Below are 14,924 nucleotides of genomic sequence, written 5' to 3' on the forward strand. Positions count from 1 at the left end.
GTGATATTCTGCAACATAAACAAATGTAACACATCTTTACATCGCTAAAGTAATATTCCACAACAAATATCTTTAGGAGTTCTTTTATTGCTAATTTTAGAAATTAGCAATAAAAGAGCAATAGTATTTGGTTCAGAAAGCAACCTTTTTGTTTATTTTTGAGATTATAATTTCTTTATAACATTTCTCCCTTCCTTTTCTTCTTCCAAACCTTCCTGTATGCTTCTCCCTGCTTTTCTTCAAATTCATGGCCTCCTTTCTCATTAATTGTTAATATATGCATATATGTGTTTGCATGTAACTTGTATGTATGTTTTTGCGGCTGACCATTTGGCACGGGATCACCAATCCGGGTGCTCTTCCCTGGGGAGGGCCCCCTCTCCTGCTCCCAGCTTTGCTCTGTTGCCTGTGGCTCTTTGTGTAGGGCTGAGGCCTCATGGCTCTTCCCCATCCAGTGTGGCGTGTTTGTTGCATCATCCTTGTTCAGGTCATGAGAAAGCAACTTTTATTCGCATCATTCTTGTCTCTGATTGTAAGTGATCATGTGTTAATGTTTTTAAGCTGTGAAAGAATATCTGAGCAAGGATATGAACCCACTAACAAATGATTTCCTCTCCAGATGCAGAATTCAGGGCAAATGAACCCCTCGATGTATCTTAAAGCTTATAAGACAATTTGAAGATTTAAAATTATTAGTGAATTTTTATTGAAACTGTGGCCTTATTTAGCAACTAGGCTTCATTTCGCTTCATCTTAAGTAAGGCAGGTATTTTCACAAACCAGGAAATAATAGGATATAATGTGGTACCTGATATGTCTGGTATACAAATGTCTGGACTCTCAAAAGACATATTTCAAAGAATTAAAATTTCCCATTGAATGTAATAATCTCTCCAAGGTCTTCAAATTTGGGCATGTTTTCTTTGAGATATGTATTTTGACATCTATGGAACGGGTTTTACTCTCTGCTCACACCTATCTGGCATCTATTTTTTAATATCACTGCCTTATTTCATATGAAATTCATAACTAGCAAATAAGGTATTACAGATTCTCATAATTAACACCGCTTTTATAATTCATTCATCCAATTATTTTGTGTTATATTTCACTCTCTTTTCAATTTTATACATTTAGAGTTTGTCTTCTGGCAGAGATCTTGATTATGCAGAAAATAACGTCCTTCAAATTTCATAAAGAAAGTGGTGGGAGATATCATGTTGTTTCTTCCGTATAGCTCTGGGTGATTTCTAATTTTTGTTTGTTTTTGTTTCGTTCTATGTTTTTTGTTTTGTTTTGTTTAGACAAAGTTTCACAAGGTAGCCTAGGCTTACTATGAACTCAAGAACCTATTGCCTTTGCCCTTAACTCTTCAGCTTGCACTTAATGGTGAACAAAAGCTCACAAGTGAGAACTAGAGCTCATTGTAGCTCTTCTGCTAATGCCTCCCATTACTTCAAAGAAGATGTACAAGACCCAAGCTAAGTATTTGGGTCAAGAAGAAGTATTGTTAAATGCCTAAAAATAATAGTGTGGTCAGTGTGTTACATGTTACAGCAATTATGGAATAAGAGAAATTAGATATCATGACATTAATATTGAAGTTTCTGTTTGGATTCCTCATGTAATAGTTTCCATTTAATTTTATGAAATAGTGGACCTTTTATCATATTGGATTTTATGAATTCTGTCACTATGATTAGGTCCTCTTTCCAGGTGACCTTAAAGGACATTTGCTAGTGGCATCTATAGAACAACAACAACATGAGCATACTCAGAGTTCTTTGGCGTACAGGGCAGTACATGGTGGTCAAAAGAGCATATCACTCTTCTTTTCTGACCTAGTTATCTTTAGTTATGTCACTTCTCAGAGCCCCACTGCCTCTTGTGATATTTCCATTTCAGTGCTACTACAAAATCAGTGTTGAAGATGGAAAGTGTCTGATAAGTTAGATTTCCCATCATCCTTTAGAAGGTAGTCAAATATCTTCAGACGTGTTTGTTTTACCAATGAAAAATTCATACAATTGACTAAGCTCCTAATGTGATGTAATTATTAGCAAATGCACATTCATTGAGTATATATTACCTTTGTTTAAAGCTACTTTTATCCATTATCTTATTTATCCTCACCATTATTGATTTTTAGATTACAAGAACTACCATCTTCTGAATAATGTAAATCCACATTTATTAGAGGCCAAACTTAAAAAAAAACCTACCTTCAAACTTGTTTTGATGATTAGTAAAGATGTCTCCTCATGCTGTCAAGGAATTAATTGCCTGTATTCCAAGATTACAATGTTCATGTCCCACATATGTGAATCTCACGACAGATGTCATTTTAATTAAGTTTTTGTAAAAAAAAAAGATCAGTAGGTTAATCCACGAAACCACATAAGTAACTAAATAATTTGGCTCATGCACTAAAATGTTATAGAATACAGTATATCCTATAGATGTGGTCTGTAGATGTTGCCACTTTTTCTGAATTTCAAACATTATGCTGAAACACTTCAATACAATATTCTGGTTTTTTTCTTTATATTTTAGCAAAACCAAGCTTCTCTATATTCTATATTTCATGTAATTTTTGCATTTTGTGTCTCTCTTTAAAAGGCTCATTTTTTATTTTTAAAGTATCCACAAGCTAAGAATAGCATTGCTTAATTTCTTTTTTTATTTAAGTGGTAGGAATGGGGAAACATAGTGTGTATCTTATTAGACTCTTCAAAACCTTTCCAAGTAAAAAGCAATAAAAAATTCTATTTCACACTAAGAAACTCACCTCTGGAACTGTATAATATTTTTCTAAGTAAAGCTAACTAATAATTAAGGTTTGAAAAAAAATGGTAAAATAGACTTCCTAATAAATCTTATAAGAAATAAAAAAGCAAGCCTGCCTTGTGCTCCCAATACTCAGAAGATGAAAACTAGTTCAGTGAAATCCTGTTTCAAAAAAATAAATAAGAATGAAAGAAAAACCATGAGTAAGCAACATTAGAAATGAAATGGTTTAAGTTACAATAAAAGAATTGAAATTCACGTGGCATGGATAACTCCCTTGGAAAACACAAATTTCCAAAACTAACTCAAGAGCAAATAAGTCACCCCTTGAGAGCTTTAATTAGATGACTTATGGTATTCTAGAGCTTTTAAGATACAGAAGCATTTAAGACCATACTTTGAAAAATCATAGTTCAAGGTTCAAGGTTTTAAAAATTCCACTCATTAGCATTGGAAATCAGAATTTCTGTGGAAGAAGAATTGAAGGAGATTCCAGACATCAAGGATAGGAGCGAGTCATAAGGAAATTGATGTGTAGCTTAACATTTCAAGAAATTTGACCACAATTGGAAACTAAGTGAAAACAAAAATAACAAAAAGGAGCTTTAGTTGGCTTGAAAGAGGTCTTCCAACACATGTATTTATAGGGGAAGATGTTATACAAACAAGCTAGCTAAAGGAGACTTTAAAGTTGACCAATGTGTAATTAAGTATAAGTACTGTTTCTGATGATAAAAAATCGGAATAGCGGTTACTCTTAGATGGACAGTAGTGACTGACAAGCAGGCCATGCTCTACATTTTGACGTGTCTAGTTATGTGGTGAATTCGTTTACAATATGTCATGTGTCTTCTGTCATCAATAAGTCAACAAGCATATAGACTTGTAGAATGTATTAAACTTTACTACATTTCATGATACAGTAATTTAAAATTCACCCTTTCCCCCAAAAGAATACTTGCTCTGTATCAAATTTTCTACATGTATGATGTTGGGGTTGTTTGTTTATTTGTTTGTTTGTTTGTTTGTTTTGAGAAAGGGTTTCTCTGTGTAGCCCTGCCTGTTCTGGAACTTGCTCTGTAGACCAGACTGGCCTCAAACTCAGAGATCTGCCTGCCTCTGCTTCCTGAGTGATTGAATTAAAGGTGTCCACCATCACACCCAGCTTGTATGATGTCATTTAACTGTTACAGCCATTTTATGAGGTCGATTTTTTTAGCCTCAATTTTCAGTTAGAGAAAAAGCAGCCCAGAAACTTCAGTAAATGAAACAGGCAGTGTGTGGCTGCAGAGCTGAAATCCCTGCTTACCCTCTTGCATTGTGTAATGGAAGGGGAACATGTGCTTTGGGCTAGGGAGGAGCTTCAGATTGGAGGTATGGGGGGTAGGAAGAGGTGATCTGTCCTTTATCAATAACATAGGAAGTGAGACCATACCGTAACGACAATAAAGAGCAGCACTGGACTCTGAGAAGGGTAGCGGTTGTGAGGACCCAGTGATCATGAGGACCCACACTACCCTGCACTTACTCTATCCTGCACTTGTCTGGACTGACAGCTGGGTCCCAAGTCCTTTCTTTTTTTTCTTTACTTAGTTTTTATTTATTTATTTATTTATTTATTTATTTATTTATTTTATAAATTTTTATTTTGCAATACAATTCAGTTCTACATATCAGCCACGGATTCCCTTTTTCTCCCCCCTCCCGCCCCCCTCACCTTCCCCCCCCCAGCCCGCCCCCCCATTCCCATCTCCTCCAGGGCAAAGCCTTCCCCGCAGACTGAGATCAACCTGGCCTGGGAGGAGGGGACTGGACCTACCTGGACTGAGTCTACCAAGTCCTTTCTTATACTCAGCTTTCCTTCTGGCCACCTCAATTTTTGTTTCGTGTCTTGTGAACAGTCATTACTGTTGCAGAAGCTGTGTGACTTGTAAACATTGACCACTGCTTGCTCCTTATACCAGCATGAAATGCCCCTCTTCATCTCACTTAATGTTTTTTATCTGATGGGGATCCCTGTCACATCTGCCTTCTGGATATTAACATTTGCTTGATATAGGTCTTTCTGCCTCTTTATTCCCATTTTCCTGTGTCAGTGGTTTTGGGACTTTCTCACAAAACCATTGCAGAAATAGATTTTTTTAAATAGAGTATGAAAGATTTTTTTTTGTTTTTTACTTTTTATTGATGAGTTTAAAGCTATTGTGATTTATATTATTAGAAACAGTTTCCCTATTATCCTGATTCTGTTTCTTCCCTTTTTCCTTATCTTTAATTGAACTTATTGATGTCTCTTAGTTTTATTTTTCTTTACTGACTTACAAATGCATTCTTTCTACATTATAATGATTACCTTAATTTAGCCAGGTTATCATAAATGTTCAAATATATCTGTTGTATGTCACTCAGTCTCTCATATTCCAGAAGGGAAAAACAGAGGCTTGGCCTGTTTTTATTTCCCCATGTTCCCATGTCACCCTCATGTCTCTTCCCTTTTGGCCCTCGCTGGTATTATTTTGAATTCTTTATCTAGGTAGCTGTATTTTTAAGATTAGACAAAATATAGTAAATACAATTTTATTTAGATTCAATATGTTTTATTGCTTTTGTTTGCTATCTGTCACTTAGCTCATTCCTTCCTCTTGAATTTCTTATTGGTGGTTTTTATTGTCCAGCAATTCTTTTAGAGAGAACCTTAAAATAATAAACTTCAAAGTGCCTTTCAATTCTAAAAATATATTTCTGCCTGTCACTTGGATAATAGTTTGCCTAGGTATAGAATCCAAACTTCAAAGTTCTCTTTCGTTAGAACAAGGACACTTTTTCACTGCCTTCTTGGATCCTGCGTGCCTCACAAGAAATTTAATATCACTCTGATTCTTATTCCTTTGTGGGTTACCATTCTTTAAATTCTGACCACTTTGGAACTTTAGTCTTATTCCAGATGTTAACAAATTTTATGGCAGTGCATTTAGGAATGTGTATTTGTGTGTGTGTGTGTGTGTGTGTGTGTGTGTGTGTGTGTGTGTGTGTATCTGTGTGTCTTTCCTGTTTAATCTGCCCTCTAGCTAAGATTGTATTCAGTTATGAGAATTCTTCCATGATATTTCCATAAATGCTGTCTTTCTTTCGATTTCTATTGTTTTGTTTAAGAAGTACTACGGAACCTATCTTACAACTTCCATAACATTTACATATCGTCACACTTTTTCTTTCTGTGTTGTCCTTATCCAAATACCTGGCACAGGGCTGAGCTATCTACCTTCAGTCTGACTTTGTCTACTTCTGATTTTTTTTCTATGATTGCTTGTAGCTTCTGGTTGACTACAAGTAATATGTTTTCATCAGTTGCCTCCAGAAAATATTTTCTACTGTTCCTAAGAATTGGGGATAAAGGCTACCCATCAAGAAAAATAAGTAGTATAAACAGAGTTCAATTTACTAAATTGAATTGGCTTTTGAGTCTTGTAATATAATAATAGCACATGTCAGCTGTGGCCGTTCAAGAGCAGAGCCGAGTTGGGCAAGGCAGGTCAAACAAATTTTGATGATGAATTTGAGGGGCTAGTGAGTCTTAAATTTGGAAATGTGATGTATGAGGACCCAATGATCATGGAGTTAAGAGCAGACTGAGAGAGGGTACAAAGAAAGGACTTTGTGGCCCCAAGTCATTGTGGTGGGTCAGGTGATTGCAATGATTGAAAAGGTGTCAACATAAGAACCTGAAAGAGATAATTCGAGTTGGAGGCTTATCCGTGGGAAAAGCCCTAGTACTGAGGAGACTTAGAGAACTGATCTGTAGGGGTTGTTGAAGTAAAGTGTGCAGTGTATGGGGAGAAGAGATTAAGGAATCCTAATACTCACACACCAGAATAATGATGTGGCCGTCCCTTGAAAATTGCTCTTTATGAAAGTTGTCATTTACAAGTTATGCTATTACCACTTGGTAAATATAACATGTGAACAACAACAACAAAAACTAGTGTGTGCTTTATATGAGTCTTAAAAATGGCTGGAACAGACAGCTTTCCTGAGGGGTGTTTTCCTGCCCAGTGATTACAGGCCTATTTGTACTGACTCTTAAAGAAGGGAACAATAGTTTGTCTTTGCTACGGTCAGGATTCCGTGGAACCGGTTGTCATTTAGGCAGCTCAAGACATCAGATCTCCTCCCTGAGACAGAAATATGGGTCAGACTGGCGTCCTCCAATCAGGGCTAGACTCCTGTATTTCCTGACTCTTGTTTTATACTCCAGTGATTATGAGGGAGGAGTCCAGCTCTAGCGCCTTCAAGCCTGCTAATAACTAATTAGCAGCCTAACGCCTTTTTTTTTTTTTAATCTCTTTTCAATTTCTGGAAAGGCTGACTGACGAAGAAAGAAATTGATTCTGTTGCTGGTTCTGGTTTATGAGGAGTTGTATTACAAGATGTACACAAAGAAGTCATACCAATGGGGAAATAAGTAGCAGCCTTTACTAAAATGAAGCTGCTGGTCGTTTGCACACAAGGCACAGCTAAGGGCTCTCACATTTAGGATGATTAGATTGCAAGAAGAAAAATATCTATGAAATCATAGCTGTGTACTGCCAGTGACTCAATTAGCTTTTCAGAATTACGTGATTAAGGCGGGCAGGGCAATGTAGTAACATCAAATGCGGCTATTAAATACTTCACAATGCACCCCACCTTTGCTCTAGACTATTGGCCAAATCTTAAGTTGTATTTTGCTGTTATAACTTAGCTGTCACACACATGTAAAAGCAAAGTTGTTTTTTCTTTCTTTTGGAAAGCTATTGAGCTTGCCAGTATAATCTTCACATCAACATAGATATAACAAAGAAGAAGAAGAAGAAGAAGAAGAAGAAGAAGAAGAAGAAGAAGAAGAAGAAGAAGAAGAAGAAGAAGAAGAAGAAGAAGAAAGAAGAAGAAGAAGAGGAAGAAGAATCCTTGGTTAAATAAGAGAGATAAAGAATGTAGCCAAAACAATTATACATGGTGTCTGCAACTTAAGCTAAAGAAAGGACCATTTCCATAATTTTATTTTAAAAACATCAACTGAAGCAGTAATTTTAATTTTCCTTGAGTTGAAATGCATAGTGTGGGTTCTCCTCATTAAAGAAACTGAGAACACAAATGGAATTAGGGCATGTATTTTTGTGTTGCACATATTGTATGAAGTATAGAGACTAGAGACGGTAAGGTTTCTAATTTCTGTAAGTAGTTTCTCTGGCACTGAGAACTTTTATGCGAAGTAAAAGTCCATCAGAAGTTAACCTCTTCAAGTGGGAAGTAGTAACAGATCCCTGTAGCCACAGAACTCAGGGGGCTGAGGCAGGAGGATGGCAACCTAAAGGCTGTGTGGACTACATAGTGGGCTCTCCTCTCATTTGAGAACACAGGAGAGATGAGGACAGAGGGGAGGAAGAGAAAGGCCCAGTTCCCTGAAACAGAGGTCCCTGCCCAGGCTGAGCGTGTGTTTCCTTCTGTCTCCACAGAGCATCTGCACGACCACCACTGCGTTCCTGCATTTTTTCTTCCTGGCTTCATTCTGTTGGGTTTTGACAGAAGCGTGGCAGTCATATATGGCTGTAACTGGAAAGATCAGGACACGGCTTATAAGGAAACGCTTTCTGTGCCTTGGATGGGGTAAGCATATTAATATACTTTTTATGCTTCATTACTATGACACTGAGAATAACATCATAACATAGTAAAAAGAAACTGTACCCAGGTTACTAAGGTGTCTAACTTGAAACATGAAGAGGAAATACATGAGAGAAGCCATTTTGTAAACATCCATGGGGTCATTTGGAACTTTATAAGGGAATAATTAATTACCAAAGTTTTAGCTAGTAAACTAACACTCAATGTACCTACGTGGTATACCTTGAGACCTGAGCTACCTAAAGTTGGAAAGACAATGTGTTCCCTGCTGATGTTTTCTAAAAATGCAAAATGCTTTGAATTGTTTGGGCATGCAAATCATGGTATTCACAGGTTATATAACAAACCCTAGGAAAACTCTAAGTGTTCTATTCCATCCCCCCCCCACAAAAAAAAATCTCCAGACTGTTAAAAAATGAAGCACAGGGGAGGAGGAGTGGGCCCTCAGTGAGGCAAGGAAACTTCACATGTCCTTCAGGAGTTTCTCAAAAGTAGACATGTACAATCGCTGCCAAACTAGGAATTAATTCATTCATTGCCCATCATTGGGAAACCTTTCCAATTGCTTCATGGCAGAGACATCTCAATGATCGGTGATTTCATGGGACTAGTTTGAATGAAAGCATAGTTAATTTTTTAAAAGCTAGTTTTAGAAAAAGCACAGAATTTTTTGATGTTTGCCTTTGAGTTTTAAAATCCCCATACTGGGATAACTGTACATGAGTACACACAGAGACATACATGTACTCATACATACATGCATCAGACAATGAGAACAGGTCTTTAAAAGGAACCTGGGCAATTATGGGCTAGTGAAGTTACTACAAGACCAGAATAATTCATCCTGAAACACAGGATCAAAACCACTTAAAGATTATCCGTCAGCATTCAGCAGGAGTGTATCCATACTTAGTTGATGTATTAGGACCCTTTGTAGAAGCAAATGGAAAATTGAAGAATACATTCTCTTAGAGTTTTGTAAGATTTTTGTCTCGATTCCATGACAAAGATCTTCTAAAATGATGGCAGTATTGAGCCAAGGAACATTTTTGTTGTGAATTAGGACCATAGATCGAAGGAAGAGAGTGCAAGTGCAGGAAGCTCTTTCTTCAAGAATGATGAGTTCCTTGCCAGTAACCAATAGCTACCTTATTTAATATTGTTACTAAAGATCTTGAAGAAAGGGTTTGCAGTTCATCTCCAAAGTTATAGGTAATATCAACATTCTCTGAGTAGCAAAGAGTTATATAGAATATTAGTGGAGAGAAGCACACCACAATCAATTTAGAAAACAAAGGAAGTCCAATTTATATGAAATAAAGATTATTAATTCCTTAGGTATTATTTAGGGTATCCATGTTTGTTTGTTTATTTCTAATGAACTCCATTCATTCATTCAATCTAAATATTCAGTCAACAAATGGAATGTAGGATGAAGGACCTCGGGAGGGGGAGGAGACAGAGTGCATATGAGTAATTTATGTTATGAATTGTATAGCTCTCAGTATTTATTTTAAAACGTGGTGACTTCCCTTGGTGTGCTCTTCACAGCTCTTATCTTTAAAGCTGGTGAATGTACAGACTATCAGTAGAGTAGATTCCCAGGAGAAAGAAAAATAACAAGAAGTGTGGGAGAAAAAAAGAAAGATGACAGGCAGAGGGGCATGACAAGGTGATGATTAACTGAGGGGCTTCATTTTAATCAAAAAAGCAAGCATGTTCTTCTTAGAATTGCTGCATGTCCAAATACGTTTATATGTGCGGTAAAGGAAATCTTAAGAATTGGTTTGAATTTTTCAGGTAATTGAGTTCTCTATTCCTACATCCTTATTGTTATAAGTAAATTGAAATTGTTAAGTGAAAAAATTACTTTTGGGGTCTAATTATAAGTTGAACTTGATATGGTCAATATGTGGTCAGCTGAACATTCCACTCTTCCAACGGTCCATCACACCAGGGCATCCAGTTTTCTGCCTTTCCGGTTTTATAACTATAAATTTCCTTTATAACAGTGCAAACCCCTGGGGAAAAAAATAACTTAAAAGATATCCTAAATCTGTGTTATTACTTCTCTTTAAAACCTTGTGAGATGCAGCGGTAACCTAGCAACAGGAGGGCAGTGCACCACGTCAACAAATCCACCTGTCTCTGTAGTTCTGCGCTTGAAAGTTTGTGATCTAAACATGCCTTGTGAGGTGACTCTTCCCGCAGTAGTTGCTGGGATCTGAGTATCTGGAGTTTGTCCAGGCTCGTCCTGGGCGCGTGTCCACACTGGCTGTAGCTGAGTATGAGATGTCACCTTGCTTTCCTTGCAGGACTGCCAGCTTTAGTCGTAGCCACGTCTGTGGGCTTCACCAGGACGAAAGGATATGGCACGGATCACTAGTAAGTCCGTCTAGAGTGCTAACCGTGTTGATAACTAAGAAAGTTACCATACAGGTTTTATTTGTCTTGCCTCTGGGTGCCATTCACTTTGTCACTGAGACATTAACAGTGCCAGAAGGTGGCTTATAGGTACAGAAGTAAAGAAAGCAATGCAGCTATTCAGAATCCTTACTTCTGTTTCCAGTTCTTCCTAAGACCAGTATATTTTCCTCTAAAGATACATCAGTATGTACTGTACATGTCAAAACTTAAGTACTCTCTGTTAGAATCAGTAAAATCTTGATGCTATTTTTTCTGCTATGTTTTAGGATGTGACTCTTCCCTCAGCTTCAAATATCACTGATGTCTGTATCTATTATCATCAGCTATTATTACTTCAGGTTTTGTTGCTGTTTTATGGTGACGCATTGCAATTGATTGGTCAGGAGCCAGATTCCATATTAGAAGATGCCTAGGCTATAGAAGAAATTAGAAAGGGGTATGATGGCCCATCTTACGCCTGTGATGCTCACAAAGTCCATGAAGCAATTTATAGCAAAGATTAACTTTAGTATTTCTAATTTGAAGCAATACACTTTCACTGTTTACTACACCCGCTTTCATATTGAGTATGCAATTGAGAAATGGAAAGTGTGCATATTATTAAATAAATAAGCATCACAATGTGACATTCTGTAATGTTTCCAGGTTTAAGTTAGGAATTACTGATAATCAGGCCACATGTTGTACTCACCAAATTAAAAGTATATAGAAGGGACATCACTTCACCTGCCCATCCCAAAGACTCCTACTTAGAGCTGGGAAAACTCATAGTTTTGGAATTCTTTATTTTTTTTTATTCAATCAGTATCACTGAAAGAAAATCCTAAGTGTTTATTTGAGGACTCTTATTTACTATAGCACAACTGCTTTAAGTTATTACTTTCTCTATTAAAGTAACTATTTTGGTGTAAATCAAGGATGTATAAAACACCTTGTTAGTAGTTATGGTTCCCACTTTTGAGTTTATAAAGTTCAAAGGCATGCCAAGCCATGTTTATCTTCAAACAAATACACACGTTTGTAAATGTATATACTAATGTTTCTGCATGTATATATAACTAATAGATTAGAATTTTAATTAAGTTATAACTTAAAGAGTCACATTGATGCTCTTAAATGTATCATGTTCTGAGTCTTGGCAAATACATTCATTATGGAACCACGCCCTCAACAATTATAGAGCAAATCATGGTTAGACAAGACACAGCACAGTCACTGTTCCATGGTCTAACTGTTGAAGGCAGCTCACTGGCTTCATACACTGGGATGGTGGAAGGGACAAGCACAGTCCGTGAAGTAACGGCATGGCTGCTCACCAGTAGTGAGGTCCGGCCTCTCACGCTTTCCTCATCGCTCTCCCGGACTGAGGGCATCCGATGCTCCGTCTGCACACAACAGTGCTGTGCCCTCTGGCCGCTTCATTTCCTTTTGATTCAGAGAAGGAGCATTTTTACTGGAAAGAATTCCATAGCCCCATCAGTGCAACCCTCCATCTCTTGGTGAAGTTAGTCCATGGAACAAACACAGCTGCGCTCATTCTAATTCACAGTCTTACTCCCGTGAATGTTCTTGGTAGTCTGGGCAACAAACAGTAAAATCAAAGGAAAAAAACCACACAAATCTGAGTGATGCATTTCTTGACTTGATATCTTTTTTTCTTATTTTTTTTTGAGAGATTTTCTATTCATTTTACATACCAACCACAGATTCCCCTGTCCTCCCTCCTCCCGTGCCCCAACCTTCCCCCGCCCCCAACCCAGCCCCCATTCCCACCTCCTCCAAGGCAAGGTCTCCCATGGGGAGTCAGCAGAGCCTGGTACATTCAGTTGAGGCAGGTCCAAGCCCCTCCTTCCTGCACCAAGGCTTCACAAAGGGTCTTACCATAGGCACTAGGTTCCAAAAAGCCTGCTTTTTAAGTCACTTTCTCCCAGTATCTCAGTGGCCTCAAGGAAGACTTTTTAGACACAGTGATTGTTTTAAAGTCCCTCTGAAGGAGTCCGCCAGGGAGGTAAATCAACATTTCTTGTGATCATCTCTTTGCAATGAAAACAAGAAGAAATTGCAATATCCAAATAATTTGTCTAAAACATTTTGACTGCCTCCAGGTAAAGCCCAGTGGTGAGGGGTATGTAGTGTTTCTTCCCCATGAAATGCTCTAATTCTAGTGTTTCTACAGCTTCTAAGGTTGAAATTATAAATCTTTGAAAAGTGCCAATACTGCAAGGTCAGATTCTAGCCGATGCTGTTTGCACCACGATCCGGTGGCCTGATGCTTGTCACTGATTCTTGTTAGTTTTATCTAATGCTATTTTTAGCTGCTGGCTGTCTCTTGAAGGAGGACTGCTCTACGCCTTCGTTGGACCTGCAGCCGCTGTTGTCCTGGTAAACTCTGAAATTCACTTTCTTGATTGCTTAGCCAAAAACAGAAATACTGCAGTGGTTCACCTAGAGTGGCAATTTTCATGAAGTGTTTGGTGGGTAGAAATTTTAAAGTCCAACTACTTATTACTTTAACTTTAATATCAACTGCTTTCTACCTTATATTACTCTAAAATATTCATATTTAAGTACTAAAGATTATTAAACTTGGGAGAGTGGAATTCCTATTCCAGTGATTTCAGATGTGTGAAGAAACTCAAGTGAACTTCAATAAATTACTCCTCTTCAATATATAAAATCCCATCCTTTATTGTCATTGAACTTCTATATTATTTTGTATAATGTATTTACATATGAATAGGAAGATTTATTCAAGAATGCCACTCCCAAATATCTTTACCTCTCTATTATCTATCCATCTGTATGTATGTATACATATGTATATGTCGGTTTCACAAACTCAATGATACAAAAATTTTAGAATGGATGTTTCATTGTTCCATAGTCTGTTCTGTGTATTCTAGTATGTTCAGTAGCATTCCTCCCTCTGTCTACCACATCTTCAGACATTTTTGATGTTCCCTACGGGTCAGTATTATTCCAAGTTAAAAACAACCAATAGATGTTAGGTACAAAGAATTTAATTATTTTCTTTTTAGAATAACAAATAATTTCCCTAATTTAAAAAATGTAAGATGCAGAATTTTCTACCATCTTTCCATTGTCTCTCTCTCACTCACTCTCTCTCTGCTCTCTCCCCCCACTTCTCTCTTATACTCACTCATCATTCTGATGAAAATAAAGGAGGAAAGAAATGATATATTAAATATAAAGATTCATATCACTATTCAATTAGACTATCAGTTAGATAATTACCCATCAGTTCTTTGAGTACTTCATTCAATAACTTGGAAGCTGGAAATGTCTTTCTTAATAACTCTATTTGAGGCTTCTTCCTTTAAAGATTGTTCCTTCTTTTAAGCTGTAACAGGGAACAAAAACTGCCCATGATTCACAAGAAAGAAACAAAACAAAACCATACCACTGAAGACATAAGTGTTACAGAAGAGCATAGGGAAATCGAAACTATTGCAAACACTTTTGTCTGTTGCATTGGATTTTTGTTAAATCAACTAGGTTCATTTCCTAGGCTGCTAGGTTAACATACATATAACCCTATAGTGAAGAAATGACCAGTATGCATATAATTGGAACACCAATACAATGTCTCTCTACTGATCATAAATCCTCTCGTTTAAGTTGTGAGTTAATAGAATCTATAGAACTTAAAAATGAAGTACAACGTGCATTCTCTGGATGAGTGGTATATTGCCTAGACACTAAGAGGGACATCTCCTAAATCACTGCTTAACAGACATGCTTTGGATCTTTCTCATATCAGCAAGGGGACAGATTGCAGTCTTCTCTTAACAGAGGAGGAACAGTTCCATGAGAGTCTGTAGTCCACTGATGATAGAGGGTAAAGGGCTAAGTAAAGTGAAAGGAAAAGACTCTTCTTTGATTTTCTTGGTTGTCACATGGGGATGGGTATTCATCATCATCACCTTCTACCCATGTGCCTCACAATTTTACTCGAAAGAACATTTTCTTGCTGATTTCACTTCATCCCTATTATGCAAAAAAAGGGAAAGTAAGGAAGTCTTTGA

At 37.2% G+C, this 14,924-nt stretch overlaps 1 protein-coding gene across 1 annotated transcript in view; it reads left to right on the plus strand.

Annotated features, from left to right (window-relative positions):
• The window catches only part of Adgrb3 (adhesion G protein-coupled receptor B3), a 708,652-nt gene that overhangs the window by 642,431 nt on the left and 51,297 nt on the right, over positions 1-14,924 (plus strand). Inside the window, exons 20-22 of the mRNA XM_059281371.1 lie at positions 8,283-8,433; positions 10,767-10,836; positions 13,194-13,260. Of these exons, the coding sequence (XP_059137354.1) occupies positions 8,283-8,433; positions 10,767-10,836; positions 13,194-13,260 (288 nt within the window). The remainder of the gene's footprint in view (positions 1-8,282; positions 8,434-10,766; positions 10,837-13,193; positions 13,261-14,924) is intronic.

The sequence above is a fragment of the Peromyscus eremicus genome, chromosome 16_21 (assembly GCF_949786415.1).
Source record: "Peromyscus eremicus chromosome 16_21, PerEre_H2_v1, whole genome shotgun sequence".
Taxonomy (NCBI): domain Eukaryota; kingdom Metazoa; phylum Chordata; class Mammalia; order Rodentia; family Cricetidae; genus Peromyscus; species Peromyscus eremicus.